Source organism: Macrobrachium nipponense, chromosome 23 (genome assembly GCF_015104395.2).
Source record: "Macrobrachium nipponense isolate FS-2020 chromosome 23, ASM1510439v2, whole genome shotgun sequence".
NCBI lineage: Eukaryota > Metazoa > Arthropoda > Malacostraca > Decapoda > Palaemonidae > Macrobrachium > Macrobrachium nipponense.
In genome coordinates, this window is record NC_061090.1 from 79,684,897 (window position 1) to 79,704,371 (window position 19,475).

Here is a 19,475-nt window from a genome sequence, read left to right on the forward strand (position 1 = left end):
GTAACAGCAGGGGGACCCAAGGGAGCAACATGATGGGGCCTACTATAAAACTGAAGAGCACCCCAATAAGGTCATATAAAGGTCTTTGCAACCACAGCCTGAGCAGTCCTAAAGACTTAGGGAGCTCTCTTATGGACACTTCCAGAAAAACAGACAAGGTTAGGACAGAAAGGAGATGGGGCTTGAATGGAACTAAAAAGTGGCTGTCCCATCTGAGATTTTGACCCCATGGGAATCAAACTCACTGAGTGGTAGTTTTTTTCATTCAAAACGAAGGACAAGTATTGTCCATAATTTTGTGGAGTTGTTAGATACTGAGACAGAAGAAATTTGTGGCTTTACTTTTGCTATTTTCTCATGAATCCCAGTAACTGCAAAGTTCAAAAACTTTGCCTTCATATGATTAATTATTATAGTACAGAAGTATTAGGACAGAAAGCTGGTGTCACCCAACAAGGGTAGTGGTTCTCCAGGATTGTTTTACATGCCATAATTTTTGTTAAACTAGAAAAAGACTACCTCAATGGCTTTAGTTGCCATGCTAGCAGGAAGGATGACTGTCTCCTTTGGTGGTGTCTAAATTCCTACTGACAAAACGGATGAAATGCCATTTCATTGGTAATAAGCAGATCTCTCCCAGGAATTCCACCTCAGTCACTGTTTTCCTTTTATTGACAAGGTATTTGCTATCTAGTGAAAGGACACACATTGTGGTGTCATGCCATGGCTTATCACTAAGGGTATGGGCAGGTATTGGTGTCATTGATCATCCTGGCTTCAAGGGGATTACAGTCCAAAATATTGTGGTATTAGAACCAGTAGAGACTGGAAACAGGAAGTTCATACCTCAGTAAGTTTTCTGACTCTCACTGGATCCAGATGACTGACTCAGTTTCTTTTTGGCCTCAAGGTTACCTTTCTCCCAGGACCTAAATTCTCTGCAAGAGAACCAATCTCAGCACTAGTGGCTTTTCAAAGTTTTCTAGTCTCTCTTTGAAGGACTTGAAAATGTCCAAAGCTGTCTTGAATTCCCTTTGGGAATCTTCAACAGCATCCCTGACATAGTGGTACTCAGTTTTGAGGGCTTCCTTGATACTATGAATTATCACCTTCAGAAACTTTAACCTAGCCTCAGACAGAATCTCCTTACAGGCAGTCCCAAGTTATCAGCAAAGATTCTGTTTGGATGGCTTGATGATAAGTGAAATTTGACGATAACAAAAAATTGGCAATTATCGGCACTTATCGGCGCCACTAACCAGATTTTGGGGCCGATAACCAGATAATGGGGCCCCTTTTAGATATCCATCTGCGCCAATACTCTATTATCAGTGGCGATAACTGGAAATTGGTGCGTTTCTGCAGTGATTTTCACAGATTTTTGACGCTACACAAAAGTGTCATAAAACCGGATCGCCATTACCTGAGGCCGCCAATAACCAGGGACTGTCTGTAATATGAATTACTGTCTGAGCAGATTAGGGATAGGGCAGCCGCATTGTCACTGCCAGCCAAAGTCTTTTGGAGTCCCTGATAAAGAACCATAATCCCTGTAAGAAACAGGTACTTCAGGGGAAAGAGGGTGATGCCCCACTGGGGTCTCCTCAACATCAGGTTATTACATAGGAGAGCCAAGGTTCTCTTTCAAGGGATCCCCCTCTAGGTCTTCTGGGTTCAGGAGGGAAACCTCAGTGGCAAGGTCCACTTCAATAGGGGCATCTATCCCAATGACTGATTCTTGATCTACATCAGAGGAATCATAGTGATCTTTGATTCCAGTGTTCTGGCATACTGGCCAGGATGTGGAATCTGCTTGGGAAGGGAGGGAAATGCTCTCTACCAGAACTCCCAGGAAGATGTACTCTCCTCCCCAATGCTCCCACTGAAACCTTGGACCCAAATGACTAGTAGAAATCAATTGTTTTCCATCAAGTTTCACTGGCAAGGGAATGTTCCTTAATTTGCACATGTCCGACAACTATGTCTGTGGTGGGTGGCACGTGCTGTTCTCCACAGCTAAACATCAGATTACATAGTTTGCAGTGGAGCAAGCAAGCTGCACATAACATCAGGTAAGTAGAATAAGCTTGAGTATGAAACAGACCAACACTCTAATGAGTAGTGCATGCCTTTGACCACTAACTAAGAGACAAACTCAGTGAGTGACATGTGTTTAGGGATAATGTAATCATTGGTGTCATCCCTTTAAATTGTAATGAAATGAGAGGTACCATGAATATTATAAGAAATTGGTGATACAAATGTGAGACCTAAGATTTGAGTAGGCAACAAACACAATACTAACGGCTGATATACATGACCCTGGTTGTTTGCAATAATAATACTATAGCCTTTTCCTTATCTGGTAATCTACTTAAAATACCACAGATATAAACTTACATTAAGTGGTACTGTATTTTAAATAATTACCAACTACAGTGTTGTGGCAAATTATTTTTATTTTTTATTTATTTTTTCTTTTAATTTACAGAAACATGTCCATACCTGTATGCTAGGGTATTTTATGCTGAAAGCTAACCTAGCATATCTAAATCAAGCACCTGTACCACAGATATACACATTATGTATTGGGTGCTATCATATCTTAAATCGTGATAGACTATAAGTATGGTACAATTTTAAGTTTAAAGAGTATTACTGATATGTGAAGACTGGTATATATTTTATAATGAATGCTAACCTAAAAAAACTAAATCAAATACCATATACTATATCACACAATCAGTGCAAGATTATAAGTATGGGCTTTTTACTGTCTGGAACCTATGGAAAAGTTAACAGTAGTATCACTGATGCTAGCGTTTGTAAGTTTACAAAAGGCCCTAATACTAAACTACGGTGCTATTTGGTTTTCATGAATTTTGCTGCTCTTTATCTGTAAATTTATTAACCTGTTTACCAATTTATCTTTATTTAATTGGATATTACAGTAAATTGATTGAATAAAATGGTAAAGTAAAATGGAAGCACTATAACAAATACATTACCTGAAAAATAAGAGGTGCTTGAAAATCAGCAACTTCTAGCTGGGCATATTTTGCGATGGATGAATGTCCATGACGAACAAGCCACGCCTTCAGTGGAGACTGTTTTATTATTTCTTGTGAAGTTCGGTCCGAATTTCGCATCATATGTAACATGTTCATAGCCTGAATGGATAAAATATCTAAGAAATACATCTTGAATAGGTTCATTCATTCTGCATACTATATCATAATTCACTGTATATTAATTATCATAAAAATAATTCTTTGAGTAAATAAATAGGTACTTTAAGATAAGAAAATTTCAGACCTCTTTCAATAACAATGAACAATATTCAAGACACAGCAACTGCATACTGCCATTATTATTCAAAAATGTAAATAAAGTAAAATCACTGCAATTAAAATAAAAATACACCATGATGATAAGGAAAAAAAAGATTCAAGTTATTTCTCCATACAAAACCATGATTATTGTACAGACAGTCCCCGGGTTACGACGGTCTCAGCTTACGACGTTCCAAGGTTACGACGCTTTTCACTTATATTCATCAGACATTATTTCCAGGGTTACGACGAATGTTCCAGGGTTACGACGTTTACAATGCTCATATGGCAGATGAAATATGACACCAAAAATCCAAAATAATCAATATTTGAAGGTTTTTTTTATGAAAAATACCATAAGAATGCAGTTTACATAGTTTTCAATACACCCAAAGCATTAAAAGTAAGGTTTTCTTAGGATTTTTGACGATGTTCCAGCTTACGACGATTTTCGGCTTACGACGCGTCTCAAGAATGGAACCCCCATCGTAACCCGGGGACTGCCTGTATTTGACATTCTTATCAAAAGTAATAAATTACTGCAATATACTATAATATATTCTGTACTAAAGGATACTGTACTGAAAAAATTATGGGATTTGCAAGCATGGTACTTAATGACTGTATGACTATTCTTAATGCTATATTTAACTACTGAATAACAGTCATACTATTGTTTAACAAAAGACTTCCCTAAATTTTGGTGCCATTCATGTCTGCTACATGGTTGTAGCAATAAAATTATATCCAACTACTCCAATCATGAAGCTCTACTCATGCAGCAACACTCTAAGTATGTAACAGTGGTAAATTGATGTACATAATACATTATGAGTACGTTAATTTCTCTGTAATACATTATGAGTACGTTAATTTCTAAGTTTACACAATACAACTTTTCTCATATCCTTTTCCTTTAACTGTTTGAGATTTTGATGATTACAATCATTATCAATTTTTCAACTTCTGAGATTCTGATAATTAAAATCATCACTGAATGATTTTTAAAAATAAATTTATCATAATTCACACACAAAAAAAAAAAAATTGAATAATGGCTGCTTGTTGCTGTCATGGGACTGGTGCATATGTATTCTGATTTAAGGCAAATTTTTATTAAAAGTGGCACAAACCATCATTCCACTCTGTGAATTTATGCCACTTAAGTAGTATATTATACATTTGTTTTAATGTGCTTTGTATACCACATGTGGTTCAAATAACAATGTAATATATATCATTGGAGAGGTAATTTATCATATTTTTACACTATAAAAAGAAATTAGATGTTTCTTTTCTATGATTTGTTGTAAATTTCATTTAAAATAAAAAAAATTTCATTAAGGCTAACTTTTACTTTTGATAGTTTTTTATTTTCTGGGATTTTTAAATGTAGCAAAATAAAGTTAAATTCTTTAGTTTTAAAATAAACCAAATTCATTAATTTAGCATGATGTATAATGCTACACAGGGCAGCAGCTACCACAAATAGCACATCTTTAAAGTAATTTTTATTTTTTCTAACATACAAACCTGAAGTTCTTTGCATAATTTTAATGAACAAGTGTTCATTAAAAACTACCTAGTCTTAGCTACTCATATCACCATAAAGGACCATAAAGGCAGAAAATACTCCAAATTAAAATAGGCTACCACGGCCACAAGTATGCCTTCCTAGTATGCTGTTAGGTATCAAGATCTATGGGTCATATCCATAAACTAGTAGTATGGTAAAGTAATAAAATATTAATTCACAATTACTACAATAACATTGCTTTAAATGATTTACTACTCACAAAGGCTTCTAAACTCAGTTAAGACAAAACTAAATGAAACCTGATAAAGTATCTCTATGAATTTTATAACTTTATTTACCCTGTCTATTCCCAAGCACTAGGTAAATCTTGTAAGCTATGTTAGTTGATACATAAGGCAGTCCCCAGGTTACAACGGGGGTTCCGTTCTTGAGACGCGTCTTAAGCCAAAAATCGTCGTAAGCCGGAACATTGTCAAAAACCCTAAGAAAACCTTACTTTTAATGCTTTAGGTGCATTCAAAACTATGTAAACTGCATTCTTATTGCATTTTTCATCAAAAAAACCTTTAAATATTGATTATTTTGCATTTTTGGTGTCATATTTCATCTGCCAGATCAGCGTTTGTAGGCGTCGTAACCCTGGAACATGCGTCGTAACCCTGGAAATAATTTCTGATGAATATAATTGAAAAGCGTCGTAACCTCGGAACGTCATAAGCCGAGACCGTCATAACCCGGGGACTGCCTATATAATAATCAAAATAATTCTTGGAGTTATCATACCAAATTTACATAAAATCAGTATTTCTAAGATTTTAATTTGTTGGACAAAGTTTACCATTACAAAATAGTACTTTTTATATTCCCATAGGAGAAAGAAAATAGTAACAATTTTTCCCAACACCGGTGACATCACTATTGGTGGAGTCATGCCCCCTGGAAGTAGATCAACATGAATGCATGTCCTTTGATACTTGAAAAGAACCCCAATATTAAGGATACTACTCGGGCCACTTTATATATCACAAAATCCATTTATGTAATTTAATTATAAAATACTAAAAAGGAAATACTGCCCTTTAGAAACATCAAGGCTTGTAAGTCAAGCATGACAGGGAACTACTATCATGGGTATATTATGTAAACAAGAAGTCAGACTAATGCAATTTACCATATCGGTATCCTCAAATGATCTATTAGTGTTAAAAACTCATTAATTAGTAATGAGTTCCGATAACAAAAATGTCTAATATTAATGCTAATCATCACTCTCTCCTACTGACTCCCAATTTTAATAAACATAAGCCTACCCATTAAATTTTGGTGAACTAAAACTTTTTACTTAAAACTATGTACTTAGCTTGAAAGTATTCAAGTCAATATATTACATATTCAAAACGGAAATTTTACGCAATCCCTCCACATGAACCATAAGTTAAATTTAAAAGTTAAAGTTTGGTGGTTACAGTCCTGCCACAGGCTATTTCTCTCAGTCAGATGTCAGCTGGGTAACCCCAACCCCCTACCATGATGTCACTCATTGCAGCAACCATCCAGTAGACAGTCTCACTATTCGCCCCTTGACACGGAGTAAACACTGGCCCCAAGATTACGAGTCCAACATGCTACCAACTGTACTAGCCTATACTTTTAGTGATGCTGATGAAGGAGTTGATGTTCTTTATTGTCGGTCGACTATTATTAACCTCACATCTCTATCCAACATGGTTGAGGACTCTTTGGGAATGTGGGCCATGTTACTTAGCTGGGGGCAGAGTGGCCAGCATGCAATGCAATAACATATTAGTTCTGAGGTTAATTATAGGTTAATTACAGTTGACTAACAAAATAATGATAAATTCTTGATAAGCAACCAAAATACTAGTATACAGTGGTCGCCCCCGTAATTGCGGGGGATGCGTACCAGAACCCCCGTGAATAGTTAGAACCCGCAAATAGTTGGAACCCCTATATAAATGCTGAAAACACTCTACTTTGTTAGTTAAAACTCAAGAAAAACCCACTAAAAATGTTTATACTTGGTTTTTTTAATAGTTTTACTATCACAAAAAGTGCATTTTATGATGAAATTGATAAAAAAAAAAACACAGGAATTTGTGGATATTTCTCATAGAAAAATAAAGCGAATATCGAATTTTCCACAAATAATGCGGGGAAATGTTCCTGAGAGAAATCCACGAATGTGTGAGTCTGCGAATATGGGGGGTCCACTCTATATAGAAAAACTCAATTTCCAAGGTAATATGTACCCCATGCTAGTTATACCTTTGGAACAAACCCTGAGGTTAAGTGAACTCTGAGACAGACCAGAGTGTATTGAAGATAATCGATGCATGCTGTTGTCACAGCTGTGTGAGGAAGATGAACCTGAGGGGAAAACCGAGATAGTTTCCCATGAACAGGAGATAATGCCCTCTTGTCCTGAGTTCTTGATATCTTATCACTGTGCCAAAAAGTACTATTCTGGCTAAGACCAGTGTTGGATCTAGAAATCTTTCATTGGGTAAGCACTTAGGATTATCATAAATGTATATAAGTAACATGTACACACATATGGTACATATAGTACATATATCAATATTGCTGTTGATGTTCAAATAATGATCAACTAAGTAAAATTTTGCTACTAATAATGATTTATTGAAAAAAAACAAGGTTCTATTATTCATATCCATGGGGGGGGGAGGCATGTGACCAGGTGCCACCCCCTTCAATCTGCCACTGGCTGAGACCAACCACAACAGAACTCTTTGAGATTGATTGGCCTATCTTAAGGAGCCCTGGGGGACCACAAGTGTAACTCCTTAAAAGATGAATGGCAGCTACTCTATCAAAACACCATGGAATCAAACATGTCATCAGTCCACTTAAGAATTAAGACTATTCAGAGACTGGGACTAAATGTGTAAGTGTTTACATAATAAAAATATGGAATGTTAGTCCATATATATAAAAGATTGCTTGCAGGAATGTGATCAGACTAGAGACGCTAAAGATGACGTATACAATAAAAGTAGGCTAAGATAACATGCCGTCATCTGTGGTCATTCATTTGTTTTGAAACAGTCCAAGCTCCCTGCTTGAGACAACTACCGCCTACGTGATCTGTAGCGTGTCTCATTTTGATTGTGTGTTCGTATGAAACTATGTCATTTGGATTGTATGTTCATATGTTCGAACTACTGTCTGTTCCTTCATAACTTGTAACAGAGATGGTAGACAAGCAGAACAGAGTTAGCTATCGTCATTAGAAGACCTGTACCTCTTTACCTAAGCTTTATCATGTAGAGGAATAGGATTAGCCATCATCATTGGCAGAAGCGATCAAGCTATCGTTATTAGAAGACTTGTACAATCATACTGATCTTCACCATGTAAACTTCAGAAGAATATATAATTTTTTTATACTTAGTGTTTTCTACAAGAACCTCACCGAACATGAGTTTAACACATCGTCATAAAGATAATACCGACTTCGTAAGTGATCTACAAAACCCCAGACACTCCATTGAAGATGGAAGTGCAATACCAACCGACTTAGCTTAAGATTATCGCAAGTCTAACATTACCTCATAGGGCGCCTTATCATACAAGGCACAAGCCCTAATATTGGTGGCCAGCGTACCAGAAGAACTCTACAACGTCCTACGAAGAAAAAACCAGAATAATAAATCATGTATCATAAGAAGTCAACGACGACGGAAGCAGCAGATTCTTCAAGCAACCTAGTATCATCGTTAGTGAGCGACTTCAGAAAACAAAAAGAACTTTTCAACGACGACGAAAGCAACAGATTCTTCAAGCAACTTAGTATCATCGTTAGTGAATAACTTCAAGAAACAAAACCGATGTGTCCTTTTCCTACGACAACGCAAGCTTCGTCTCTCATTAGAATCATTCAAGAAAACATCGTTAGTGAGCGTTTCCGGCACTCCAAGAAACAAACCGAACGCGTCTGCAGCATCGGATCTTTCAAGGGCTCGAATCATCGAAACAACGCGCACGGGGGAAACTGAAGCCAAACCAGGTCATCCGCTAAATAGAGAAGGAGGACCAAGGCCGTGTGTCGTTATCGGAACACCGTGACTTCCCACAAAAGCAAGCTAAGTACAATTTTTTATTCATTTGGAGTAACTTTGAGTATTTCCTTTACAGGTCGAATTTCGTTATTCCTGTGGCTGAAGTTACGAGACATTCTTAATCTTACTTTTTTACAGAAATTATCTACATCATTGAGATTTCGCTACTGCGAGTTTTTATCTTTGAGTGTCTGTTTCCAGAAGTTCTACTGAAATATCATAATCATATACTATGTTAATTTTATCATTTTGGGTGATTATTAATCCCTTAAGTAACAAATCATATTAAACAGTGAATATGCGTTTACGCAGTGGACGTCTGTATTTATACAGATGCATGGATAGGGTCGTTAAGCACCGTAGTGATTAGAAAACACACAAAACACAAGTGGAACACCCGTACAAATCTATATAAATTAGAGGTAACACTATTTCGGGTCATGACAATAAATGCTCTTTGCAAAGTCCCGATCGCAGTTTTAGCCTTGAGTTTTTGAGTATAAAATATCGAACCTCAATGACTCAACTTAACTTTAAAAATATGGCTGGATTGCAAGGAATAACATGTCTGTAAAACACTTTCATCAGGCTAAATGCGCTGACCAGGATCCCTCACTATTTCAAATTTTAGCAAAGAATGAAGTACAAACAGTTAATATGGAATGCAGTAGTGATAACTTGTCTTATTAGTAATCTGCTCAGTTCCTAATAGTTCGTCATTCATTGCTTTATACGTAACCCAGCAACATAATGCTAAAAACACACAAATACGTTGCCGATGGTAACAAAGAGAAGGATCCTAATTATTACAAAAAGAAATAGAAACAGTAGCCCGTTCAGAATCAAACAAGCAAACTCGGTGACTGTGTCACCTAGTCAAGCGGTCAAGGGCAGTCAAAACTGCCGAAGTTTTCAAAGCAAAGCAAATTCCACACAATAAGCGACTCTAGCAGAGTGGGGAAAAGCGATGTTGTATCATACATACCGATATCTTTTTGAATTAAAAAGGATTTTTCCTATGAAACACACGACCGTATAAAGTAATCAGAGCAGGTTTTCGTTTTTTTTTTTAATACGTTAAGTATTATAAAGTAGTGGTGGATAAAAGCCCCAACTGTGCGCGCCATAAAAATTAGAATATCTTGTTTTATTTCTTTAGTACATGTAATATCTTGTATTTACGGACTCACCGTCTGTTGTTCGAACTTCCCTAATGAGAAGTCCGGATAAGCGAGCGCTTACAGATACCTCTATAGTTATAAAAAACATTGATCTGTATGTAGTGTAATTGTAAGATCCATCTAGGGGTATACAAAATATTATCTTACATCCTGCAAAAAATAAGGCGTGTTTATCAAAGGAAAATCCTATAAACCTTCAAACATAGTAAAATCCGTTTTGAACAAAAATGAGACAGTTAATCAAATAATAACTTTTTAAAATCTAAAGGAACTATACATTTTGTCTCATAAATCGTAACCATTAGTTCAAATGACCCAACAGAATTCTCCCACAACCGCAGTCGTAGTTTGCACGCAAAAATCTCGAGAAGCATGCACCCTCGAATGTCTTAGTGCGTGTAAAAAGACTTTGCTGGGAAAATGAAATTTAATCCTTCCCGACACTCTGAAATATAACTATTTCCGCGAACAAAGCCCTAAAAGTATACATATCGTGGACATACGGAAGTTATAAATATCGCATTTTTTATTTGTGCTAATTTTTTAATCCCGCCCAACCAGTCGTAGATGAATCTCTCTGATAATCTATCTAAAGTAATATCCGTAAAGTCATTCAAGCAGAGGTGATTCAGCAGAAATTTTTTTTATCTTTTACCTGAATACCAGGAAGTTTCTCTACTAGCGAGTGATCTCTGGGAGAAAAACGGATGTCATTGAAAACAAAATACGGTCTAAGGACAAACATAAAGCTATATACGTACCTTCGTGTAGAACCCCAATGAAATTTCAAAATAGAGATAAATGACGAAGTTGAAAAATGTTAGTAATAGGAGTCATTAGGAAATCAAATAAGCCCATATAATTTTTCCCTCAAACGTCATGCCATAAAAGATCGGACTTGGCGTATCTGCGTAGACTTCTGTCGCTTAAACAAGGAAACGACTCCCGATAGTTTCCAGTGCGATGTACCGACGACATCTTATCTCTGTTAGGTTAGAATAAATTTTTTTCACCAACTTGGACTTACTTAAAAGCTTTTACCAGATACCATTACCTAGTGATTGTACCTCATACACCGTTTTCAGCACACTCAGGGTACATTATCAATTTTTACGTATGCCTCGGCTTACGTTGCGCCCCAATTACAATATAGTGTTTGGAAACTTTTAGGGGATACCCCTACATGCTTATATGGTTGGTCTTATAATCTTTTCTAAATACCTTAGAAGTACATTCACATAAACTAGAGCTAGTGCTACAGGGACAAAGACAAATAATCTCAGAGTAAAGTATCTAAATGTGAGTTTTTAAAAACCGAACATGTTTATCTAGGTTTTATGTGTCTAGTCAAGGTCTTAAAGTAGTCCAAGGTAAGGTGTCGGCTATTCATAACTTCCGGTACCTATTAACGTAAAAGGGGGATACAGCACTTTTGCGCTGTAGTGGGTATTACAATCGTATGTAAATATGTAACTCTTCAATCATGACAGCTCCTTTAACAGATCTTACGAAGAAGAGCGTAGATTTATTATGGTCTGAAAAGCATCAATAGGCGTTCGATATCTTAAAAGCAGAAAATGCAGCTTACCTAACTTAAAAAATCCCTGATTTAAATAAGGAATTTTTTTTTTATTGCAAACAGACCCGCCTCAGACCAAGGGGTTAAGGAGGGATACTACTTCAGTAATGTGATAAACAGTTCTTCCCTATAGCTTTTTATTCATGTAAACTAAAGCCCTCTGAAAGTAAATATGCAGTAATAGCAAGGAAGGGCTAGGTATCTTTAACTCACTAGTACATTTTAAGTTCATAATCTATGGCTATCCTGATAAAGTCCTTACTGAACATGAGTCCTTTACCGAGTTTTTCAAAGGCTTTAATCACAGTCCAAAGGGAACTCGGTGACAAATGATCATTCAGGTCTTTGGAGCCAAGATAAGATATCTACCTGGGAAAGCAAATATCATAGCTGACGCATTATCCCGCAATCCCGCACCATACTGCAAAGAACCATTAATTAGACTAAAAGATATAGAAACATCCGTGCCTATTGTTAAAACCGTATCTAAACAAGAAAATTCCTTAACCCAAGAGATCGCGAGCATTGAATATCTGGGTCGGAGCGCAGAACTGTTACAAACTGAACAAAGCAAGTGTCAACAGCGATAAGCAAAAACAATAAACACCAAACAATAAACACTTCGAAACGGAAACAGGGTCAGCGGCTAAGCAAAAACAATAAACCCTTCGAGCAGAAACCCTAAAGCAAAAGTATATTTAAAGTATGTGTATCAGAATAATGTAATCAAATGTAATATTATATGTAGGTCCGTGACGAGGAAAACCCGAAGAACACAGCAGATGACTAACGACCAGGTAGTAGTAATAATCTCTTTCATACCAATCATCATAAACTGGTTGCATTCTGTCATCCAGGTTTCCCTACTATGTCACAGAAAGCCAAATCACTGTTTTACTGGCCTACAATGCTTACAGATATAAAAAGCACATAACTGATTGTAACACGTGTCATGAAAACAAGGGACACTCAAGACACCTGTCAGTTAAGGGCCTATCCTGTGCCAAATCAATCCTTGAAAGAATATACTTAGAATTATTAACAGAATTACGAGTCTGACAGAGGGAATAAACACTTCTTAGTGTCAATAGTTCCTTGACACGTTATATAGAATTAATAGCACTAAAAACAAAAAACACGCAATTGAGTGCGTTAAGAATATTTATGAGTGCTAATCAGTAAACATGGAATTCAACACATGATAATCTGACTCGGGTGGTGTAAATTAATAATAATCTCCATAACACATGGTGTGAATTCCTTTCCATTAAGAAAACCAATAATATATTTTATCACCCAGAGTCAATCGGTTTGGTAGAATAACGGATAATTAAATAGGAAGTGTCAATGTCTTACGAGTTACAACTCGTGATATTGGATCCGAACTGGATTATAGCGGTTCTCGCGGTTTTAAATACCTTTATCATTTATATCTTGTATCTATAGAATTGATGCCGCAAGTAGCCTTATACGGTACGCCGCTAGAACACTTTCCACATTATTCAAGCCAACATTAATTTATCAAATATATATAAAAAAATATATAAATAAATAAATATAAAAAAAATAAAATAAATATGGATACAAGTGGAGTCAATATAATACACTCCGTAAGAAGTCGGAAGGGTTACAAATTATAATAAAAAGGAATCACGATAAAATCAATAAGCAAAACGTAACCATAGATAATTAAATATCCAAATATATATGCGTAAAGATTTGAACTCTAACTTAACGCTTTAGTAATGACAAATAAGCTAAAAGTTCAAACACATATCAAAACCTACTGACATATTGTCTGTCCCCGGTGATTTATATTTCGTAGTCAATGAAAAAAAAAAAAATTTAAATAAATAAATAATAATAATAATAATAAATAAATAAAATAAATAAAATAAAATAAAAGAGATTTTAAAGTCAGGAAGTCTAGAAGTGAAAATGTTATCTATGAAATAATCCTATATGAATCTTATACAGGGCTAATAATATATATAGAATTTGTATGGAACCTTTTTCATATAGTTTGAATAAGGAATATTTAATTTAACATAATTACAATTATGCAGATTTCCAACATGAAACTAATATATTGTTCAATTTTGGTACTGTTTTTTTTTTCAGACATTCTTCTCATGTGGGTCGAGTATTAAAAAACAAAAAAATTATCCTAAAGTCGTATTAGTTACAGCAAGTAACGTAACTCTTAGCTGGCTGAGAGCAATCTCCTGCCAAGTGACGACGTCATCATTGCCGTATCAGCATTTGTTCCTTTTAACCTCAATAATCTGCTTACACAGGTTTCATCTGTGTGTCGTCTCTGCTTGCAAAAGCAGATTGACTGGAGAAAGGAATGCTTAGCCCGAACTTCTCATGGGCAAGGTAGACGTTAGGTACAGGTGTCTATCGGTATGCGCAATGCAACTTGCAATCATTTTTAAAATTAATAAACAAAATAAGGAAATAGAATTTCTATAACATCAAAATGAATTAATTTTTTCTGAACCTCATAGACATTTAGAAGTATTACGATATGGATATGGATTATTTACTTGCAACATTAGCTTATTACAATCCAGGTAAATCACATTTATGGGAAAATGTCACATTTCCTTGAAAAACCCAAAGTTTATTTAGAAATTAGTTACATAGGGTTTTTTTTCGTTGCATCTCCTACCTATTAATAAAGTTTTTAAAATTAACCTCAGAGGATGCGCGCGAGGAAATTGAATATGAAACTTGTTAGGGCACATAGGATCAGATTTTATCACAACTTAATTTCAGTTAGCATAGAGAACTACAGAATCATGATTAATCTTCTCTTTGACTCTTATGTTGCCTGGCAATCTTACAATTAGCTCCGTTTTCCACTTCTTTGTCTAGTAACTTACTACCAGTAATATCGAATTTTCTTTGAGATTCGTAATGATATCTATTTGTTTGTTATAATTATGGATATTTTTACAGTCATCATAGACCTGGATAGGTTCACTCATTGTTAATGCCATGGATAAAAAAGTTTGTACAGCGGACTCTTTTGAATTCCAAAATATCAGCGAATTCATGTGGGTTAAGTCTGGTCTAAATGGCTCTCTCCCCTCCCCTGTATTTGGATGTCGTCTGAATTTACTCTGCCCTTGTGACAAGTATAATTTCACTTGCAGGCTGATTAATGGAACCTGGTTACAGTATCCTGCAGTACGAGAGTTTCACATCGCAACTTCAAAAAATCGTTCGTTGCAGCGGACGACTACAGTCAAGTAACAACCGCCTACAATGTGAAAGGAATTTCATGGACTTCTTCGACCGACACCGTATCTCGTCGTTAATCTCGTTTTCATGCGGAACGCTCCAGCGGCTGTCGGAATTCGACTACAAAAGGGACATACTTCCGACAATTACGACCCGAAGGATATTCAACTCTACTTTGCTGGCGAAGGACTCGTGCTGGGGATGTTTTTTTATTCATCGCGAACGTAATCGTGTAGCTTAGGATGCAGAGAATAAGTATGAGCGCAATAATAGAACGTTGGACCCGCCCAGGCAAATTTTCCCCTTGTTTTAACCATTGAAAAAGGCCGTTTCATTGGCTATAGGTGGTTGTCTGGAACTGTGTAATGGACGAAAAGTTGTTCGAACGCTAGTTAAAAGTGAAGTAGTATAACCTCGGTCATGTATCCTATATATATAAAGTATCATGTATCCTATATATAATTGATCATAAATAACAGAGTCGAAATATATCTTTGCGTGTACGCAATAGGAATCTCTTATATAAATTATCATAAATAACAGAATCTAAATATATCTTTGCGTGTACGCAATAGGAATCTATTTTAAGTGCACATATATTAATCATAATTATATGAATCCATATACATGTGTATAAAACATTCAGGTAGCCTATAATCAATCTGTTACCTTTCATCTTACCAATATCTGCAGTTATATATGAGTTAGTATATGGATTAATGAATCAGATATATAACAGTTAGCATAAAAATCAACGAATCAATCAGCATAAACTTATAATATACAATTCTATATGAAATATTTTATCAGTTAAAATATGATTTTTATCATGTTAATCTTCATTCTATGCAATTATCAGAGTACATTAGTATTTTCTGTAGCATAAGTATCTTAAAGAGATGAAGTGAAGAACTGTATCATTATATATCACGTGATCACTATTATTTACCAATATCATTGTTTTATATTTTATTACTTGAATCAATTCATGTACACCATGAATTTTTATTTACTTATATATATATATTCACATAGTGTCTGTATCACACTCCTATAAGTCAAATGCAAGTCAAGTTTGAGTAATATTCAGTGGTTGGTTTTGGTAGCTGACCGAGCTGATGTAAGTGTTTACATAATAAAAATATGGAATGTTAGTCCATATATATAAAAGATTGCTTGCAGGAATGTGATCAGACTAGAGACGCTAAAGATGACGTATACAATAAAAGTAGGCTAAGATAACATGCCGTCATCTGTGGTCATTCATTTGTTTTGAAACAGTCCAAGCTCCCTGCTTGAGACAACTACCGCCTACGTGATCTGTAGCGTGTCTCATTTTGATTGTGTGTTCGTATGAAACTATGTCATTTGGATTGTATGTTCATATGTTCGAACTACTGTCTGTTCCTTCATAACTTGTAACAGAGATGGTAGACAAGCAGAACAGAGTTAGCTATCGTCATTAGAAGACCTGTACCCCTTTACCTAAGCTTTATCATGTAGAGGAATAGGATTAGCCATCATCATTGGCAGAAGCGATCAAGCTATCGTTATTAGAAGACTTGTACAATCATACCTGATCTTCACCATGTAAAACTTCAGAAGAATATATAATTTTTTATACTTAGTGTTTTCTACAAGAACCTCACCGAACCATGAGTTTAACACATCGTCGTAAAGATAATACCGACTTCGTAAGTGATCTACAAAACCCCAGACACTCCATTGAAGATGGAAGTGCAATACCAACCGACTTAGCTTAAGATTATCGCAAGTCTAACATTACCTCATAGGGCGCCTTATCATACAAGGCACAAGCCCTAATAAATGTAAGTCTTGCAGTGGTGGATATATACTGACAACTAATTGACTTGTCAAAGAGGAAATGACTTTTTACTTAAGGGGGTCAGCCGGCTAATGCCAATTTTTAAGGACAGGACTTTGACATTCATACCACTTAATAAGGTGACTTGGGACATCTCCAAACTGCATATGAATTTTGCCTCTGACCTTCGGTTTTGTGAAGCCAGGGCAATTTATCCCAAAAATAACTATTTTTCAAATTCTATCTCCTCCCTTGATATCTAATATTAAGATCTGGGATTACTACCATATATATAATAGACCTGATATAGACCTCCAATCAAATGAAGAGATTTTTTTTTCTAAAAGTAATTTTTTGCTAGATATGAATTTTTCATTATGGTAAAAAAATAAACCCTATAAATCAGGAAAAAAAAAAATTATGAAAAGATGAAACAAAAATTGAAAAAAAGGGCTCTACTTAATGGTTCTATAATGTGTTTTTAAGTTATATACCGAATTTCAATGCTATAGCTTTAAAACTAAGTGAGAAGATAGAATTTGAAGGTCAATAAGTATAGTAGTTTTGAGATACCTGCGTTCAGTTTTCCTTTGTATTTTTATAAAGACAATGCTAATAAATAATGATTATTATGAATGTATATTTCTTTTTTTGGGTATTAATAAACCAAAACTATATTATTTATCGTAATTTAATCATATATGATGATCCCTTTGCTCATATATCGTAGCCTGGGGCACTGCGTCAAGCAAGACGGGGCACTCCTTCCTACGCAACTCTCTCTCTCTCTCTCCTCGACTAACTCGGCAGTGTGACGTGTGCTTTAGGCAAGACGGGGGCGTTACTTACCACGCAACCCTCCCTCTCTCTCTTCACTAACTACGCTAATATCGCGTATATTATGATATTCTGTAATCATATTAGAGCGAATTTTCTTCGTCTGTACGTTAGCGAGATGTTTTGCTTTTCTTCTCATTGGCATGATGAAATTCTTGCCGAAACAAAGATAAACATACGTAAAAGCAAGCGAATGTCAGGGGTGAAACTTGAGCGTGTACACTACTTGAGGTTTGTGCTCGCATTGAATCGTGGTTGGTCACTTGGTAGCTGGTCTGACTTCCCTTCTGCAACTCATGGAATCTCTACAGATGCCACTTACTCACAATTTCTTTGACAATAATTATCAAAATTTACAATAACAGAAAGAGATATTGCATTTTCTTGTATGGATCAATGTTTTTGGCTTATTGAGTTACATCTACTAATTACCCTGTAACTACGAAAGTAAGAGGGATTTTGACTAAATATTTTGTATACGTATTCTGCATTGCCATACGAAGCTCCATGAATTTTTTCATGACTGCATTTATCGCCCTATACCCCCATATACATATAAGGGTTCCTGCCGGCCCCCTTAACCCCTTCTTTACCGGGTGGGTGAGCAGAATGTAAACATTGTGTTCGCTGCCAAACTGAATCTCTCGGTAGTGACTCCAGTTTGGAGGGGTGCTGATCGTAAAAATATTTGCCAAAAATACACTAATCAAGACAGGCTAATGAAATTATCAGGTATTATTAGCACTATAATAATGCATATTCTCTGTTAGTTTTATTATCCTACAGGGAAAATAAATGATTTTATGAAAAAAAATGTGAAACTCAGTGTCCCTTGAACAAGGGACACTGGTGGTCGGTGAGAAAACTACAGTCTTGAATAGAAATTCGGTCTTACAGAATGTTGGTATATCGCACCTGGAACATGCACATAAAGTATTATCAAAACAGAACAGTAAATAAGCACGTAATAACAAAAAAAAGAGCAAAAACTAAAGCGAAAGCCCCGCCAATAAATATGGAAATCGCAAATTTTATAGTATATCTTTCAAAAATTGGTCGATGTCATTTTCTACGTTTTCTAAGATTAGTTTCATCACAGAAAACAACTTTAGGGGCATCAGGGGTATCTAAACTAATTTTTCAAGTTTCTTGTCCTCAGAAAAAATCGCTTTTTCGCTTTTTCTCTGGTTTGGTTTTTTATATATAAAGTTACTATAAGGCTTTATTTTTACCTTCATTTATCTGGTGTTCATATCTTTTATTTGTAAAATGTAATAAGTGAATAAATAAATAAATACAGTAAATGATGATACAACTGGTTTTATACTTGGGTAGAAGTTATTACATGTTTACGTTTGTCTGGTTTTGTGATTTTTTGTTGAGACGCAGTTCATCTGTCACCTACACACTACTATAAGCAGTAATAATATTTTTTTGGGTTCATCATACGTCTGGCATCGTGTCATACTGTTTATTTTGCTCCAAACTCTTCAAACCGAAATTACAGAATGATTGGAAGTCCCTATCTGAAAAGAGGAGTTTTGGTGGTACTATGCGTACCACCTTTATGCACCCGGTGCGGTGTAGTAGACTTGAATGGTGGTACCTACCTACCTCCAAACAAACTTTCGGTAATGAAGAGGTTAAGAGATGGGTGAGAAACCTAGGGATACCAGCTTACGAGGATCCACTCATGCCTTGTAAGAAAAATATTTTCTTCTTTTTTGGTGAGTTCTTATTCAGCCATCCCTTCATTCAGAAGTGAAAGTTGTCACTAAGGCAATTAACATGAAGAAATTGGTTTTTTTAATTAACCCAAGTTTTGTTTGTTGTCT

At 35.6% G+C, this 19,475-nt stretch overlaps 1 protein-coding gene across 2 annotated transcripts in view; it reads right to left on the minus strand.

Annotated features, from left to right (window-relative positions):
• The window catches only part of LOC135201836 (beta carbonic anhydrase 1-like), a 73,545-nt gene that overhangs the window by 22,975 nt on the left and 31,095 nt on the right, over nt 1–19,475 (minus strand). For both annotated transcript variants that reach the window (XM_064231120.1, XM_064231128.1), the window contains exon 4: nt 3,009–3,170. In XM_064231120.1, coding sequence (XP_064087190.1) covers nt 3,009–3,170 — 162 coding nt within the window. The remainder of the gene's footprint in view (nt 1–3,008; nt 3,171–19,475) is intronic.